At 39.9% G+C, this 20179-nt stretch overlaps 1 protein-coding gene across 4 annotated transcripts in view; it reads right to left on the bottom strand.

The window, feature by feature from the left end:
• LOC139468311 (uncharacterized) overlaps positions 1-20179 on the bottom strand; it is a 165853-nt gene that overhangs the window by 124135 nt on the left and 21539 nt on the right. For all 4 annotated transcript variants that reach the window (XR_011653681.1, XM_071250200.1, XM_071250201.1 and 1 more), the window contains exons 17-25: positions 19813-19995; positions 19273-19395; positions 18426-18515; positions 17991-18105; positions 15594-15750; positions 14735-14799; positions 14365-14502; positions 13751-13899; positions 11802-11914 (exon numbers count right to left, since the gene is read on the bottom strand). Coding sequence is in view for 3 of the 4 variants with exons in the window: in XM_071250200.1 (XP_071106301.1) it covers positions 11802-11914; positions 13751-13899; positions 14365-14502; positions 14735-14799; positions 15594-15750; positions 17991-18105; positions 18426-18515; positions 19273-19395; positions 19813-19995 (1133 nt within the window). In the remaining variant the exon portion in view is untranslated. The remainder of the gene's footprint in view (positions 1-11801; positions 11915-13750; positions 13900-14364; positions 14503-14734; positions 14800-15593; positions 15751-17990; positions 18106-18425; positions 18516-19272; positions 19396-19812; positions 19996-20179) is intronic.

Raw genomic sequence — 20179 nt, 5'->3', positions numbered from 1 at the left:
AATCATGTGTCTAGACACAAATATTGATACAATCAAATATATTTTTTATTCAGATGTAAAGAATGAAATGAATTTACTGTATAAATGAAATATTTCTTGCGTTCTGAATAATATATTCAGTTTAATGTCTCGTCAATGGGTAGCTGAGATGGATCATGTCTTGTGTGAGAGAAAAGTGAACAAAAAAGCTTTCATTTGTTTTTCATTTTAAATGGAGAGGGGTAATGCTAAGTGAGTGAGTGAGTGAGTGAGTGAGTGGGTTGGGTTTAACGCCGCTTTTAACATTATTCAAGTTATATCACGGCGTGTCAGCTTAATGTGGGAGGAAAGCCCGAAGTGATGCAGGTCTCAGACGTTTACCACTTCAGTGAAACCCACGAGCACGGGTATGGTGCTGACAAACCTAGAAACATAATGAGGGCGAACCGGGATTCGAACCCACAATCATAGGTTTCTGGCGTGTCCAGGGATGCAACTCTGCACAGCGAATCGCGGCGCCTTAGACGACTGGGCCACCCGTGCCCCCAATGCTAAGTGAGAGAAACATGTATAAGGTTTGTGTGCGCACTTGTGATGTGTGCAAAATACGCATCAGTAGGAAAGCGCACGTTAAATCTTCTATATCAGTCACACTTGTGATGTGTTTCATTCCCGGTCGCCTTATACACGGAGCATAGGATTTTGGGTTGATTATTAAGGCGTGTACAGGGGGGTCGTCTTATACGTGGGGTCGCCTTATACACAGCGATATACGGTAGTATACGAATCGAGCTCCTGTGTAATACCAATTTTATGAAAGGGGGAATAGTTCTGGTATCTGACGAGTGAAAGCGAGTCTGATACCAAAACTATTCAGAAGTTTCATAAAATCGGTATTTCACAGGAGCTCGATTAGTACTAGTATCAACAAACATTGTATCATACTCAGTTTCTTTTTTTCAAATGTATCCAAGTTTATTCTGTTTATATCTGACCTATCAACAAACATGTTGTATTACACTCAGTTTCTTTCATTTAATTTATAGAAGTATATCCAGTTTTAATCAGACCTATCAACAAACATGTTGTATTATACTCAGTTTCTTTCATTTAATTTATAGAAGTATATCCAGTTTTAATCAGACCTCTCAACAAAATTGCTGTGTTATACTCGATTTCTCTTCCAATTTATCTAAGTATATCCAGTTTTAATCAGACCTATCAACAAACATGTTGTATTATACTCAGTTTCTTTCATTTAATTTATAGAAGTATATCCAGTTTTAATCAGACCTCTCAACAAAATTGCTGTGTTATACTCGATTTCTCTTCCAATTTATCTAAGTATATCCAGTTTTAATCAGACCTCTCAACAATCTCACTGTGTTATACTCGGTTTCTACTCCAATTTATCTAAGTATATCCAGTTTTAATCAGACCTCTCAACAATCTCACTGTGTTATACTCGGTTTCTACTCCAATTTATCTAAGTATATCCAGTTTTAATCAGACCTCTCAACAATCTCACTGTGTTATACTCGGTTTCTACTCCAATTTATCTAAGTATATCCAGTTTTAATCAGACCTCTCAACAATCTCACTGTGTTATACTCGGTTTCTACTCCAATTTATCCAACTACATTGTATATTCAGTTTTTATCAGGCCAATCAACAAACTTGACCAGTATATTCAGATTCCTACGACCTAACAGCCAACCTGCTCTTGTATACTCGTTTCAGACGAATCATCATGAATATCATGCTTTGCCAGAGACAACCTAAGGGCATTATGCCATCAATATGGCTACAGGTCATTACTAATCATTATTCTAAAGCCCCTGATTAGCCAATCAATCAGTTAGAACAGCATCCAATCACAGGGGAAATAATCGCACTTAATAACTAACTGGATCAAGACCACATTATGCAACTCTGACTATGATTTCACTGGCTGATATTTGCATATAAAAAGGCTGCCGGGATTTCTTTATGAGATGATTGACAACTAAAGATGGAGAGTTGTCAGTTTCTCCACGTACAAAAGACAAATTGGTCACTCTCTACAGGCAAAAATGGCATCAATATCATCAAACAATTAACCTTGTCTTAAACAAAACAGCTGCTGAGTGAATAGCTAATAACGCTGCTTTCATTTTCTTATGAGTGGCGGTTTTGTTCTGATATCAACAAGAATCAAAAATGAATGAGCAAACATAAATATAATTTCTTATCAGCATTCTCTAACAGACTGCACTTGTATTAGCTTAGTTATCTCGGTTACACGCTTCTATGATCGTGGGGATGATATTTATGGTTAGGGAGTGCTCTCCCTTGGAAGTATGTCGTGTAAATGAAGGCGTCAATTAGCGATAATCATTCCTGTCAGTAGGCTAGAAGTATGAACGAGATAAGATATTAATTAATAGTATCCTGCTATGTTGTGTGTGGCTAGAACAGGAATGTTATGACAGCAAACTGTCAATCATGGATTTACGCACAACAGGGTCATAATTCACACGATATTTTTATCACGAAATAAATATTTTGTTGATATCTGAGGAATTTTGTAATTTCCTTCATACCAGGAACATAGTGACTGTAAACCCAGTCTGGTCCAGACTCTATTATTTACAGACAGCCTTCATATAGCTGGAATATTGCTGAGTGCGGCATTAAACAAAAACATCCAACTAACCAACACCCTCATCTTACACACTGCTTCACATTTAACAAATCATAAAAAATAATGTCACAACACTGTAGCTTACCTGGATATGGAGTCAAAAGTTTAAACTATCAACAAAGACAGACAAGGAGTTGCTGTCAGCCCTGACATTTAAATACACACATGAATCACCCAGACTTCTATCCAGTCTGGGGACTGTCTTGCCAACACAAAACACATGCTTTTGTCAAATAATGGGACAAATGATACATACACCTGGCAATACTTTTAGCACCACTCCATTTTACTTTCAAATATCCTAACTTTCTGTCGATCTTTTAGAAGCATTTACATTCAACATTGATCTAATTTTGATAAATGTCTAAGATACAACAGATATCTGCTGGTGTGTTGGTACAAATACACTCTATGCTTCTCCAGATGATCACAAGAACTGAATCATATCATAATAATTATGCAAGGAAGCAGCAGTTGAATCATCATCATCATCATCATCATTGTAGCAATAGAAACTAACAGTTGAACGAGGAGTGGAAAAACGATTGCCATTATCATCGTTACCATCATCATCATCATCACCGTCAACATCATCATCAACTGACACTGTTGCATCATCATCATCATCATCATCATCAACTGACACTGTTGCATCAATCATCATCATCACCATTATTGTAGCAATAGAAACTAACTGTTTTAGTCAACTAGTCCTTATAATGATAACAATTATAGCAAAACCCTTAATAATGGCAAACTTCTACTAGTCCTTATACCTTAACTATTGGGCAGTTTGGCAAAGATTACAGGACTAATGCCAATTTCTAACGCTGCAGCATCATCGTCATCATTATCGCCGTTATCATCACCATCGTCAACTGACCCTGTTGCTCTGGACAATATTGTTGTAACGTAACTGCCTTGATTAACATTTTTTCCACTGTCCTAATGTTCGAGAATTCTCGACATGTCTTTGAAATCAGTTCCAGTAGCCTCATGCAGTGACCAAGAGCCCTGTCAATTGCTCAGCAAATCATTGACTGTCCCATTTCATTCCTGATGCCAGCTTCCATCCACCTGTTACCATCAACTTCATACAATCAAACTAAATTGTCTGATTTTTTATGCGTCACGCAATGAACATAATAAATATGAAATTGACAACTGAAATTGATGGAGTCTTATTGAGAGATTACAGAACTTGACATTTCACTCAGTGAAACAGACGCAACGGACTTGGCAATCAAACAGCAAATGCAGGTTTCGGACAGATGAGCCAGCCCAGGATTTCAGTTGGATAATGTGATTGATAATCGGAACATGACTCACTGAGTCATCCTTAATCACAGGTTACGTTAATTGTGACAGTGGTGAAAAAAGTCGAGCATAATTGGCGAAGGCTGGAAACAAACCAGTTCAGGTTATGAGGCCCAATCTCATTTGTGCAGATCACAAATGAAGCGTTTTTGGGAAAGACTTGCCCATGGGAAGTATCACAAATTTGTAACTAACTTTTTACCATTTCTTTTTCACAAATATAGTTTTAAATCATAGACATAAAAAACAAAAAGTGGAAATTGACCATATTTTACATTTCTTGGGGTGTAATGTCATAAGACTTAAATGACTGATTACAAGAGTTTTTCAAATTGCAAATGGCGTTTTATACACGAATTTTTGAGATTCAAGATTAAAAAAAGTATCAGATAAAGTTCTGAGTTTAGCAAGTATCATATGCTTTGTGAGACAAGTGAGGCCTCTGTGTATAACATCTTGCAATCTTGATCTATAAAATGGAAACTGATGAACATTATATACCTTCATCCACCAGTAGCGTAATGGCAATATCATATGTTGGGACATAGTGAACATTAAGGTCAGTATATAAAAACATCCCATGTAACAAATATGAAGTTTTTACTCTAAATACTTTTTGAATTTCTAAAAAATTACTCAATTACTTTCCTGTTGACGAAACAATTTGCAAGAAATGAATGAAATGAATTAATAATTCATTATCAGTAAAAAACTGCTTTATGATCAGGTTAATTGAAATGAATAGCATAATAACCATGTTTAGTCCCTTGCTTTAGTAAGCACCCTGTGTCCAACTTCTAGACCAGTCTGTAAGCCATCTTTATAAGCACCCTGTGTCCAACTTCTAGACCAATCTGTAAGCCATCTTTATAAGCACCCCCTGTCCAACTTCTAGGCCAGTCTGTAAGCCATCTTTATAAGCACCCCTGTCCAACGTCTAGACCAATCTGTAAGCCATCTTTATAAGCACCCCCTGTGTAACTTCTAGACCAATATGTAAGCCATCTTTATAAGCACCCCTGTCTAACTTCTAGACCAATATGTAAGCCATCTTTATAAGCACCCCTGTCCAACGTCTAGACCAATCTGTAAGCCATCTTTATAAGCACCCCCTGTGTAACTTCTAGACCAATCTGTAAGCCATCTTTATAAGCACCCATGTCTAACTTCTAGACCAATCTGTAAGCCATCTTTATAAGCACCCCTGTCCAACTTCTAGGCCAATCTGTAAGCCATTTTTATAAGCACCCCTGTCCAACTTCTAGGCCAATCTGTAAGCCATTTTATAAGCACCCCCTGTCCAACTTCTAGGCCAAACTGTAAGCCATTTTTATAAGCACCCCCTGTCCAACTTCTAGACCAATATGTAAGCCATCTTTATAAGCACCCATGTCTAACTTCTAGACCAATCTGTAAGCCATCTTGATAAGCACCCCTGTCTAACTTCTAGGCCAATCTGTAAGCCATTTTTATAAGCACCCCTGTCCAACTTCTAGGCCAATCTGTAAGCCATTTTTATAAGCACCCCTGTCCAACTTCTAGGCCAATCTGTAAGCCATTTTTATAAGCACCCCCTGTCCAACTTCTAGGCCAGTCTGTAAGCCATTTTTGTAAGCACCCCTGTCCAACTTCTAGGCCAATCTGTAAGCCATCTTTATAAGCACCCCTGTCTAACTTCTAGGCCAATCTGTAAGCCATCTTTATAAGCACCCCTGTCCAACATCTAGGCCAATCTGTAAGCCATCTTTATAAGCACCCCTGTCTAACTTCTAGACCAATCTGTAAGCCATCTTTATAAGCACCCCTGTCCAACTTCTAGGCCAATCTGTAAGTCATCTTTATGAGCACCCCTGTCTAACTTCTAGACCAATCTGAAAGCCATCTTTTTAAGCACCCCTACTATGATTGAAAATGTATGTGACAGTCAGCATGGACAATATTTTCTTGTTATTACAGAAGCAGAAGGTGTATATAATTGCTTAGTATCTACATGTATTTCGATTATTTTTAGTTTCATTGACGATTATGTTTAGTTTCAGTAATGAAATAAGTTTGGTGATGTTCTCTTGATCCCATAAAAGAAAGTTTACTCATTTAGGGTTTTAATAAATGCCCTCATTTGATCATTTCCTAATGGCCCATGGCACTATTAAAGTGAATAAAGCTATATTTTTTAGCACCTATCATCACCCCACTGTTAAAAAAACTGAAACCTGTTAATCCAAATGGACCTGTTCCCACTGAACTTGTCCACATTAACGAATACCCGCATAAAGGGTCATTGACAAAGAGTATTATCACACCTCTATGTCTGAATGACGAGATCTGATTGGTCCATGTATCCCGCCTGCGAGGGAAATTCATTTTTAAGAAGAGAATCAATACTTATACCCCACTTCAAAACAAAAAGCCACCCGCTTTTTCCGAGCCAATGAAAGTCACGACAAAGCAAGTTACCTCAGCTCAATCAAACAGCTGTATTGTATCAATTTTGAATCTGTTTTAATTCTTTCACAATAGCAGATTCATGTAGGGAAGATAAATTTGTTGTCACATTATTACTCGGGGTACATGGGGTTTCATTGCAACAACTTTAATATCCCTTATCATACCTCCATGACAGAATGATGAGATTCGATTGGTCCATGTGATCTTGATAAAATACTATGTATCCCGTCTAGGAGAGAGATAAATTTCTCAGCAGGAGAATAAATCCCTTATCCCCCGCCACAAACAAGTCCAGCTGTGTATGGATTTCTGCAAAGCACAACAAATCCCTCATACCCAACTTTGAAGCAAAAAGCTACACACTTTTTCCAAATCAATGAAAGTCAAGTTAACTTCAGTTCAATCAAACAGCTGCTTCTTTTCAATTCTGAATTTGTTCTAATTCTTTTACAATGTTATACTAAAACATGTTGGTAAGATACATTTGTCGTAGCAGGATCACTCGGGGTACATGTGGTTTTATGCGTACCTCTGGCTCGTTGTATAAAACGTAATGCAGGCTACAAAAAAGCCCATTTACCCTTCGTAAGCCTGTACTACTTCTATTGAACACATGCAGCCTTTGCAGACAGAACTGTCTGTATGGACTCAAAATGGGGATTCGCTGTAGCATCCTTGAAGGGGTTGTCGTGGTGCAGGGTACCACAGAAATGTACATGTATTTCTCGGAACATACAAATGTACCCTGGCCCTACAGAATACATCACAAAGCACTGAAACCACTAAGGAGCCTGCTCAACAGGGAGTGACAGTTCCTCAGCAGATTTCCGGTATGCCAGTCTGGTGAAATCAATCATGGCTGCACTTGTTGTGAGGAGGAGATTCATGTGTTCTAATAAAATCAATTTTATATCGACACCACAGTTGCCACTAATAACAACAATCTATTCTGCAGGGAAACAGTCTGCACACTGTTTAACTAACTTGCCCAGCCACTCTAGTGCCATGCAGTGGTCAGCTAGAGGCAATTTCTGTATCACGATTTTCACCAAGGGTACTTCTTTGTTAACCGAAAGGTCGCTTGGCTATATTTCTGTTGTGCTCCAAAATGACAATGATCCATATGACAACGACCCTGCTGTAGAATCATGATCATGATGATGATTGCTGTTGGTGACTTAAAAGGGACAGAGTGAAATCTTAAAATTATCCCAATCTGATATTAGTAATGTGTACTATACTATCCATCCATCGAAACCACTCCTGATGAACTCACAGGACACTCTTTCATATAATATGAACCAGGGGTCCGGAAAGGGGTAATATGCGCCGGACATGTCCGATTGGGAATCTCAAATGTCCGGTTTAAAATATTGCTTACCGGACAGTTAAATTTTAAAAAACAAACAACGCTACCTTCGGGGTCCAAATAATTGATGAGCGTTATCGTATCCCTTCAGGGAATTCAGGTGAATAACAGGTATAACAAACTTGGTCAATAATAGTATGAAATTTGATATAAAACATCACTAGTTATGATGATTTACCATTTAAAATGTATTTCCTGCTCTCCAAGGCATTGTTTTATATGCAGAGATTAAGATTACCGTGTGTATTTTCTCGTAAACTAAGCCAGAAATAGCAATCAGCTGTGCACACGTTTCCTCCCGATCTACCCGTGATTCAGTTAAAATGTACCCAATGATACAACTTCAAAGAACTTTGATGCAATGGTTGGAAGAAATTGTATCTGAAATTATTATTTTATCTGGAATAATATATTCCATATTATGAACACCAAGAATGGTCTTCACACATTAGGTCCTGGACTTGGGAGAGTCTCAAAGAAAAAGATTATTAGTTTAAATCATATCTTCCTAGACTATATAAATATTAAGAACAAGTTGTCCCTACAAAAGACTAGCGACTGTACAGTCTACTTATCTAGACTTGCCTATTATAAGGATAGAATTACTATACATCCATGGACTTATCATTCAGTACAGACTTGGAGGAAGGCTAATTAGGCCTCTTTGAGAATCAAACTTTAGTGTGAGGAGCAAATTTACACCGCAAGGCTACTCCAACGCAAAACTCCATAGTCCTTTGAGATTTTACAGACACTTCACTCAACCAGCTAACATGAGCCCTTTCTTCTTAAAATCAATAATAAGTCAGCCCTCACACAAGCCTGCACAAGCTCCTGGGTAGAACAGTATGAGATGGACATCGATGCATAGTAGCAATTGTTAATGACCCTATATGTTTATATAGTAAAACATGGTTTGAACACACTTCAAGAGACTGTTAAAATGTGTTCATTACATCCAAATTCACACAAAGCACAAATATTTCTATAATACCTATGAATGGCACTGGAAAACTACAAAGCAGTGTTAATGTACATATTTTCAAAAGTGAAACATACATTCTTATATTATAGAATAGAAGCATTCAGAACTTTGCTAAGTTTCCACATATTTTATCTCATAATGGCCACTTTGCATTCTGGTGACCATGACCTTCCACTCAGTCAACCCAAGTAAAAACAACTGGAGACCTTGCCTAAGGTCATGCATGTCTTGATAATCCTTTTAAATAAGTGTCAAGTTATTGATGTCGTTAGTCACCTTGACCTTCAAAGTCATCCTATCGTATGCCAGAATGATTTAGATGTACAGTCGTGCCTTGTTTATACGGCCACTTGCGTCATTTCACAATTCGTCCGTATAAACGAATTTCCGTATAACTGAAACCAGCTTTTTACTGGAAGAGTTACTTCCCTTCAATTATGCAACTCATGACAGATGACAAAGTCTGTCATGGAAGTTTGAACTGTCACCAATTGTCGATTTTCCTATGGTATATCCAAAGTCAGTGCCATACTTACAGGCCATACTTACACAACTTTGACCTCTGACCTCCAAAGACGCCATATTTATCGAAGGGGATTACATGTACAATAAACAAGCTCGTCTCAAACGTAACTCAGTGTCACTTGGTTAATTGACTTCTCACGAATCAAAGGATTACCACCAGCGGAAGTGTATTGTCCAGATAAGTGAGACAATTTTGTGTGCATTTCAGTGTTTTGTGTATGAAAATGACTGTCCAGTTCCGGAAACTGAATTTCCGGATATACGGGTAAATTTATATAGTAATTATTTCGTTTTGAATGAAAATCGTCCGGGAACCGAGGTTTCGGGATATCTGAAGTTCGTATAAGCGGGGCATGACTGTATAGGGGTTGTTGTAAGGAGGAAAACTCTCCAGTATAGCATGACTCTAGCATTGCTGGCTTTATATTATCGCGGTATCGGTAAATCTTGTAATGTATATTCCCTGTCGACTGTTTAGTTATGCAAAACGAAGCACAATATTTCATTGACTGATCGATTACAGGACTCGTTGCATTATGCATTATGTCATGGCTAATTGTAAGTATATGCTTAACTTTTTTATGATAGTTTCTGGAATGTTTTTAAGTGGAATTACCCCTACCTCCATTCGAAATTGGTTACAAAAGAATCCACTTGTTTGGATGATGTCCTTTGACCCAACCTAGGTTGTATGAATACTGATTATGCATAATCCAAAACAGGAAGTGATGTAAACCACATAATCCACACGTTTCATGAAAAAAAAACAACACATAACACGAAATACAAAACGTCCACAATTTTCCACAGCACCCTTTTTCTATGACAAAACTCTAGAATACTTTGACGTCATGATACAATCTATGTCATGAGATTTTTTCCGATTTATAACTGTCCATGACACAAAAAGGGTGTGATATACAATTTGTCATGCCAAGAAAGGAATTCATACACCATGTGACCCAACATTTATCTAATGTGCTAATCTAAACCTAATCATGCTCATGGTTTATTCTCCCTGCAGTGTTTTATTGTGCGAAAACAACACCCATTCGACAATTATTTCTTAAATAACATAAGGACAAAACCATTGTTAGGGTCAGCCACACAAGTCCAATGTTTTCCATCATGTTAGAACAAAAATGATAAATTCTCTTCTTGGCAACAATCCTGTGTGAGTGAAGTGAGTCACACATTATATTTTGTACAGAACACTCAGTATACCGTATTTGACATAATATGTGCCCTGCTCTGATAAGCCCCCCACGGCGATATTTGCTAATATATTGGCTAGTGAACAATCCCAATTAGCACATCTTCCGACTGATCAATGTACACAAGACTTATTTATTCGTGTATAATACGCACTCGTGTGTTACATGCAACCTTAATATATGGGCAATTAAGTTCTGGAAAAATATATCTGTACATAAACATTTCAGGCTGTCAGCATAAATCACGAAATTTACGATCTTACAACTCCGCTTTTTTCACCAAAATAATATTCTAATAAGAAACCCCTATTTCTAAATTTGAGAGCGCCCAGGGCACGTATTACGTCGAATACAGTAACAATATTCTTCATCTGAAAAAAAGATAGATTTGACAGCCTTTCCGTGTTACCCAGTAATACAAAAGATCAACACACTATCATGTTATTATAACTGGTAGAAAGGTTTTGTTTGTTTCAAGCAACCAGCTCAGTATTGAGTTGCCTTGCCCACAATATGTACAAGTGATCTGAAGCTCAGAGTCAGATCCTGTTGATGCAAAATCCTTTGCTGCAGGAACAATCCTCTACCAAGGGACTTGTACATACGTATTAAGAACAAGGATGGGTTTCATTGCTCTTACTGGTTCCAGGTCAGTAGGAAAGGTGACATCTTCCCCACTGCTGTAAGTGAGTGAGGTGAGGTGAAATTGTGTTTAACGTTGTGTCAAAGATGCACTTATATAGCTATGTGCATGCATGTGTGTGTGGCTGCTTGTACTAGTCCGGACTGATGCCGATGTATTGTGCTAGCCCACTGAGATACCATGCCGCAGTTTAACATGAATACCCCACTCAGACACAGTATACTGACTACAACTCCTTGTTTTAGCCCCTCAATGCCAAGAGCCAGACAGGGTAATAACAAGTACCATCTTTTAACGTCTTTTGGTATGACGCGGCCAGGGATCAAACCCTGGATATTCCGCTTCTCTGGGCGGACACTCAACCTGTAGACCATGGAGGCGATCTGTGAGTGAGTGAATGTTGTGTCAGCAATACTCCAGCTATATCACAATAGTTTCAAATATCAAGTCTGGGTCAGCCAGTGGTTGATAGCATGAGCAACAATCCACTCACTGTGGTACAATGACGCTATCAGATGGTATACAGCCATCCAATTCTCATGTAGTGACTCTTATGAGGCACTGGAGACTGTGCCCTAGAACGTGTGGGTATCTGTGTCCACGTGAGTGAGTGAGTGAGATAAGGTAATGAGACTGACCTGTAGTCCTCCCGTGGCTGTTCGATGACCCTCAGGACGGACATCTTCCACGCCTCCAACTCGTCCAGCTCCAGACGGGCCTCTACTGCTGCCAGGGCTTGCTCCGGGAGAATCTGAGGAGACAAATGACAGTGGGATTGCACTCCAGGCATCAATGTCACCTATAATGTCATGCAAAGTGATAGTATTACAAAGCTTTCTGTTTTTGTTGTTTAATGCCACATTCAGCAATAATCCAGCTATTTGACAGCGGCCTGTAAATAATCGAGTCTGAGCCAGACAATCCAAAGATTGATATTGTGAACAATCCATGCTGGCAGGCTGTGGTGACACTATCAACCAAGTCAGAGCCTTCCCACCTGATCAATTTAATCACTTCTTATGACCAGCAATATTCCAGCAATATTACGGCGGGGGGACACCAGAAATGGGCTTCACACATTGTACCCATGTCTGGAATTGAACCCGGGTCTTCGGCGTGATGAGCGAACGCTTTAACCACTAGGCTACCCGACCGCCCCCTATAGGTGTCTGGAGACCTTTCTAACCCTGAAGCCCCACAGTATAGCCTACAATGCAGTATAGACATTGACCAGGAAAGTGTATGAGATCGAGGAGTGACAAACAGTAACCTCCTCCCCTTCCATATTTTTCACATAAATTAAAAAGTATGGATTATGAGTTTTTAATATTTTTCAAATTTATGGATAAACATTGTACATACAACAAAATATGTAATGGCAAATTTCTATCAGTTACTGAATGTAGACTGGTGTTCCTGTAAGAAAACTCACTTATTGGTCTTAAAATTCTACCAACACCCCATAGTGAGTGAGTGAAGTTTCACAACGCTTTTCGCAATATTCCAGCAATATCACAGTGGGGGACACCAGAAATGAGCTTCACACATTGTACTCATGTGGGGAATCAAACCCAGGTCTTCGGCGCGACAAGCGAACACTTTAACCAGTAGTCCATAGTGTACAGGAGCTATATTGGTTTTAAATAACTCCTCAAAGAAGGGAGGCGCATATCATACACAAGAATTCTGGGGCTAAAATAGAGGACAAGGTAGGTTTAAGGGCCCTTTTTGGCCCAAAGGATCTACTTACTTTAAGAGTGAGTGAGTATGGTTTTATGCCGCTTTTAGCAATATTTCAGCAATATCACGACAGGGAACACCGGAAAATGGGCTTCACACATTGTACCCATGTGGGGAATAGAACCAGGGTCTTTGGAGTGATGAGCCAACGCTTTAACCACGAGGCTACCCGACCACCCTACATACTTTAAGAATTGAGTAAAACCTTCACAAATTGTCACAAAAGTTATCAGATATGTTCATATGACTGATACCTTGACTCTCTTCATTTCAACAATTGCATGTTTTTTACTTACAACAACACAACATGCATAGATAAGGACAAAAAGCATCAAAGGTACAATTGGTTAGTTGTCAGGAATTGGACATGTCTGATGAGTTTCATACCTTTCAAAGCTTTCCTCAACTGTACAATTTTACACTCCTAGTGGGGCCAATATCCTGAAACTTGAAAAACTTTTTCCTTTTGCCAGTTTATCTTCTGTCTACATTGCTTGTAGGGCTCCATCTGCTGTCATCGAAACTAGCAATATGGTCCCTTTGATGTGTCATGCACCTACCACAGTAGGTTGTAGTACTGTAGCATGACTAATTATGCAAAACAGTATGTAAAGCACTCTGAAAGGCTTGCATTGGACCCATCTGTTCTTCTTACAGAATAAATGCGTTTGTTGACAAACAAGAGAAAAGTCTGGTCACGTGATAAGCCTACACCCAAGGCGTGGTCAATGGAACAAAAACTTCCCTCACAGAATAATAGAGCCAAGTAAGCTCAGACATTATCCGTTTGCAAACAATACTTTAGAACGGCCGACGTACTGGCCCTTTAATATTTCAGATAACACACCTGGAAGAAGTAGTTAGATGCAAGGCCAGGACCCGCGATTCGACGAGCCACGAACCCATCTCCTGCCGGTACTCGACCTCTACTCTTGATGACGGCATGAAACATGAGTGTATCCCACAATCCTCTCCCACCACGGCGCAAGACACCAACTGAAAACAACATTTCCATAAAAACTGGAACTGGACACCATTGTTACATATGTTACATGGAAAATATATTCCATATTCATTATGAAAACATAAATGCTTTTTGTCACAATTTTAGAGTAGTTATTTCACTCTTTAATTATATTATTTCTTTGTTGGATCTCAGATTATTTTTTTCCAAAGTCAGAAGACGGAGGAAGGAAGTTATTTTTTAAAAAACCTGACATTTTTCCTTTTCTTTTATCTTTAATATTAATATAAAAAAAATTAAAAAATAAAAGAATTCACCATCTTCTGCAAGAAGCTTCGCTTTTTGTCTTCTAAAGTTAAAGGAGGCTAATTTTGGCAAAGTCCATTTATTAAGGGACATAACTCTAGATTTATTATGCAAGGAGTTTCGCAACAACTTGTCGACTGAACCATTTATCTCAAGGACTGACTGCATGTGGTGACAGACAGAGTACATACACAGGATGATGGCTAGTGAGGCCAGGGGACAACAGATGGCGCCAAACAGAGCAGCAGCGATTGGCTGGACACAGCCCTGCAGAAGGATCCTCCAGATGAGTGCCTCCAGCAGGATGCAGATCTTGTTGCTGTGATCATCTGTAATCAAACAGCATCGTCCTCAGGATCGTTACATACAACATTTCACAAACTAAATATCGAAGTAAGATTATCACGGTGAAGGCATTACCAGTACAATTCTTGGCGAATTCAATACAAGGTTCATTAATATTTCGATTTAATGCCAGTGTTTTCAAACATTTTTTGTCACTCATTTCTAATCAATTTAACAAGATGCATCAAATTGTTTTCACATCTTTAATGTTCTTACCTGGACAGTCCCAGTCGAAGATGAGGAAGAAGCCCACCTCTACTACAAGAGTCACCAGCGGAACCCTGGAACAGAAACACAGAGAACATGCTGTTATTGACAGCTGTTCAACTTAACGACATGTAACAAATGTTATATTTGGGATAACACTTTCTTAGTAAAGTACAGATTCTCGTACTTTTTTGGGTTGAGTCCCGTACGGGATTCGAACCCACACTTGCCAGTGGTTTGTTGCTTAACTCTGCACTCAGCAATATTCCAGCTATATGATGGCAGTCTGTAAATAACTGAGTCTGGACCAGACAATCCAGTGATTGATATCATGAGCATAGATCCACGCAATTGGCTTCAGTCCTGCCCAACACTGAAGCACATGTACCATATGTGGCGTCTCCTGGGGCAAATGACTTTGTTCGAAATGTGCCTCTGTTCACCCAGCAGTGAATGGGTACCTGGTAGGATGAGATGGCAAGGTAGTTTAACCTTCTAACGCCTAACAGGCAGCTTGGGTTGTGTACTCCCCAAGGAGAATCATTCTTGAGTGCACTTTGATCCAGAGACTGGGGTAATAATAGCTCTTTCAGCATGCCCCTGAGTGGTGTGGAAATATGCGCAATATAAACAGCCTATTATTATTATAATCAATACATCAGAATCAGATTGTGACAATATTAATATTGATAGTTTCACAAATGAACCTAAAATGATAAAAAAATATGTAACTAGTATAAGGAATCTCTGTTTGCACATTATTGAACCGGTTAGAAATTGTAATCAAACCAAAACCGGTTATCGGAGTAATCGTGACCGTCCCAGTACACATGCAATGCAGTTACTTGTCCCAAGTGTTCCAACTTACCAGAGTGGTGATGTTATAGACAGGACTAGTGACCCAGCGGAGATCACGACACAGAAAACCGGGAACACAACAGACAAAAGAAGGCTCCCAAATACACCCTTCACAACATAGTTCCAGAATCTGTTGACATGTCTTGTGAAACTCTTCCCCAGGAAACCTGCAACACAAAATAGTTCCCACCTACAGTTCCACCTCGCTCCACGTCCTATAACCTCCATATAGTGCAGTACGAGGAGTGTAGAGTATTGTTGATATCTAACCAATAAAGATTCTTCTGTACCCTTAATGTACAGTTCCACCTCGCTCCATGTCGTATAACCTCTATATAGTGCAGTACGAGGAGTGTTACCAATTCTACTGTACTCATAATGCCACACTGTCTATTGGGACTGATCTGAAAATAACTAGCGGCTAGATCATCAAATATTGACACATGAGTGAGTGAGTTGGGTTTAACGCCGCTTTTAACAGTATTCCAGTAATATCGCGGCGTGACAGCTTAATGTGGGAGGAAAGCCCGAAGTGATGCAGGTCTGAGAGGTTTACCACTTCGGTGAAACCCATGAGCATGGGTATGGTGCTGACAAACCTAGAAACATAATCGGGGCGAATCGGGATTCGAACCCACAATCATAGGTTTCTGGCGTGCCCAAGGGACGCAACTCTGCACAGCAAATCGCGGCGCCTTAGACGACTGGGCCACCCGTGCCCCCTTGAGAATTGGAAATGTGTTAACATCAAGGTGTTTTATCACAGAAGAGGTCAGTGATAGTACACTAGATACAGAGGTTAGGTGTGTCATATGCCTTGCTGACTATCAGATAATTTCACCTACCCATATCTGCCAAGATTTTTGTTTGTTTGTTTGTTAGTTGTTTAACCCTGCACTCAGCAATATTCCAGTTATATGATGGCTATAATCGATTCTGGACCAGACAATCCAGTGACTGACATCATGAACATTGATCTAAGTAATTGGGATACAATGACATGCATCAACCAAGTCACCGAGCCTGTTAGTCACCTCTTATGACAAGCACAATCGTCTTTTACAGCAAGCATATGATGCTGAAGACCTTTACTCAGGGATGTGAGCAGGTTTACTCGAAAAAAGAGGAAAAGTCTAGGGGGGGTCCCCCAAAAATTTTGTAAACATTTGATTGCATTTTAAGCAATTTCGTGCAGTTTGGACAACATTTGCACCAAGAAATGTATTAAGTCATGTGCAAAAGTCAAATAAACAAGATGGCAGATGCAGTAAAATTTCAAAGTTAAATCAGTACTTTTAAAAAATCGGGCATAGCTTTCGCGCACCTGGCTACCCGCCAGGTCTGGGAGCAATACTGCCATAAACTTCAACCTTCATCCCCCAGACACAAGGACAACTGTCACAAGCGTGCAATGTCTGACCCTTTCCCCATGTTGAAGCATATTGAAAAAAAATTACCTTGCACTTACCTTTTGATGAAAATAACAAAACTCCATTGCAAACATAAGACATTAATACAATATATATCCCCTATGTTATGGGGTTTTGGACGCTGAAGAAACATTCATAGTTTTCTTGCTAATCACATGAACAACTGTAAAACATCTCATTCACTTACAGGTTAAAAGACAACTTTATCTAAACACAAGCCATCAGCTGACTCTGAGTATTAACAATTTCTGTGTGAAGCCACACCCCACGTTATAGTGCAAGTATTCGTGATAGAAAATGTATGATGTCCGAAAACCTATGCTGGTGAAAGCTCTGATCGAAAACAGGACATTCAGGGACGGTTGTCCGGTTTTCGATCATATTTTTCGGAGTGTTTTTTTTTAAATTTTTGATTAAATTTTTACGCGGAAGATGATTTTTTCCCGAGGACTACAGTTTTAAAAAACGCGATTTTCCGCGTTTCTGCGGAGATTTCACATCCCTGTATACTGCCCCGCATCTTCAAGGGTCATATCTGCCAAGAGTGAAGAATGAACTACAAACACCCTATGAAAGGGACTGGTAATTTATTAGGGAATTAGGGTGGGAATCTGTAGGAATCAGGAGTACATCACCAAAATATATGACAGTCTCCACATGCTCCAGGGGATGGTCATATTAAATAATACACGTATTTGGTAGGTTCTTGAAAATTGTACAACACTTGGAGAAGGTCATAACAAAATATGACAAGAATTAGGGGAGGGTGATTATATTCAGTACATTATTACATGAAAAACCTCTGACCCCACCCTATAATGAATGTCCGGTCCCTGATGAGTGAATGTTGCAGCAATACCACAGCTAACATGATACAGCAGCCTGTGATTACCATACCAATGGCTGATATCAGCTGGGCCTAACTCAAGACAGAACAGTTGACAGTGACATTGTGTCAGCAACTACACAGTACCCACCAGTGTCTGGGGTTTCTTCAAACTTCTTCCTTGAGTCATGCACGTGAGTCCAGAGTCCTCGCAGACGGGACAGCAGGGTGTGAGTCTGGGACGACGGCTTCGGGTACAGAACCCCCTGGCCACACAAAGAATACACGATCACAGACGACTGCCATAGAATCATAGAGAAGGATACAATTGTGTGTAGATCATCATGGTCATAATTTTAGTGGGACATGGTGTTCAGTGCACTTTAAATAGGTGACAGGTTTACAAATACTTACTGTCATCATTAAGGTCATCGAGAAAATCAGGAATTGCCAGTTGGAAAAAGAAAAAACAATTCAAATTGATGTAAATCTCAGGTGTGGTATCTCTCAAGATCTGTAAATGAAAACCTGCCCCTGTGCATTACAGCAGTAGAACTATCCAGTGTTAGATCCCCTGGCCACTTACATTGACTTGGCTGAGCTTCAGGTCCGGCATGAAGGGGGAGGGAGAGAAGAGAGCGCGGAGACCAACAGGGCTGCACCACACGATGACCACCTGAAGGAGAGGTCAAACAATGGGAGTCAGCTCAGTCTCTCGTGTGCGTGTGCGTGTGTGTGTGTCTGTGTCTGTGTGTGTCTGTGTCTGTGTGTGTCTGTGTGTGTGTGTGTCTGTGTGTGTTTGTGTCTGTGTGTGTGTGTGTGTGTGTCTGTGTGTGTGTGTGTCTGTGTGTGTCTGTCTGTGTGTGTGTGTGTGTGTGTGTGTGTGTGTGTGTTGTAATCGAGTCTGGACCAGACAATCCAGTGATTGATATCATGAGCATCGATCCACGCAATTGGGATCAATGACATGCATCAACCAAGTCAGCGAGCGTGACCACCCGATCCCGTTAGTCGCCCTTTACGATAAGCATAGTTGCCTTTTACGGCAAGCATGGTGCTGTGTGTGTGTGTGTGTGTGTGTTGTGTGCGTGTGTGTGTTGGGTGTGTGTGTTGTGTTGTGTTGTGTTGTGTTGTGTGTGTGTGTGTGTGTGTGTGTGTGTGTGTGTGTGTGTGTGTGTGTGTGTGTGTGTGTGGTGTGGTGCATGTGTGTGGTGTGGTGTGGTGTGGTGTGGTGTGGTGTGGTGTGGTGTGGTGTTGTGTTGTGTTGTGTTGTGTTGTGTTGTGTGGTGTGGTGTGGTGTGGTGTGGTGTGGTGTGGTGTGGTGTGGTGTGGTGTGGTGTGGTGTGGTGTGGCGTGGCGTGGCGTGGTGGTGAGTGTGTGCGCGCATGCATGTGCATGTGCGTGTGTGTGTATTCACACGTGTCTCATCTCACCCCAAAGAAGAACATGGAGTTCCAGGTCCATGACCAGGCCCGATGTAGGTAGTTCCACCAGCGCCAGAACGGATGTCGTGTGGAGGTCTTCCTCTCTATGTACTTGTCCACAGTGTACGTCATCTGGACAGGCAACATTACACATCACATCACCATGGCCAGGAAGTACAGCAAATGAAGACTTACCAATTACATCATCTTCATTCCTGAATACTGACTGAAATATTTCTTTGAAAAGTACAACTAACCACAATATGTTTCCATTATAAACTGTCCCACACATAATAAGGTTCAATATTTCCTGTCAACATCAGATTCACCAAGTGAAACTGGCAGCCAAGGGGAGATAACTTTCAAAATGACAAGATTCAGGTTGTACAAAAACATGCTCCAAAAACATCTGTTGTTGAACTAATTCTGTCTTTCCAAGGACATATCTAAATTATTGATTTAACATCCTTCAAATTTTGTGACATGCTCTTCAAAAATGTTTTCTGAAAATAAGGAAAAAATAGAACATCCATATTCAGAGAAACAAACCTCCTTTTCACCGGCCACATTTTCGGGAGCTGAGTCTGTGATGACGGTTTGGATGATTTCAGTCTCCCCCCGGAAGTGTCGTCTGATCACCCAGTTCTGGGGGAACCAGATCTTGGTGGAGAAGGTGAACACTCGGGTCGCTTCCTTGACTTTGCTCAGTTCCTGCCTCAGAATAGTTTCTCTCTAGAACAGAGGGACAATGCCAGGTATAAACAGAGCCAATCTGGTTTTGTACTCATGAGTTGGTATGCCTAAACAATTCATCATAACTCAGAACATTCCATACTGAATTACCAATACATAATGAGTAGTCAAGAAGTTTCGAGGTATAAAACTAATATTAATGATTTAAATCTATGCAAATTTG

Source organism: Haliotis cracherodii, unplaced genomic scaffold (assembly GCF_022045235.1).
Source record: "Haliotis cracherodii isolate W230 unplaced genomic scaffold, xgHalCrac1.p SCAF_2, whole genome shotgun sequence".
NCBI lineage: Eukaryota > Metazoa > Mollusca > Gastropoda > Lepetellida > Haliotidae > Haliotis > Haliotis cracherodii.
Note: the sequence above shows the minus strand (reverse complement) of the source record. Positions and strands in the feature narration are given on the sequence as shown.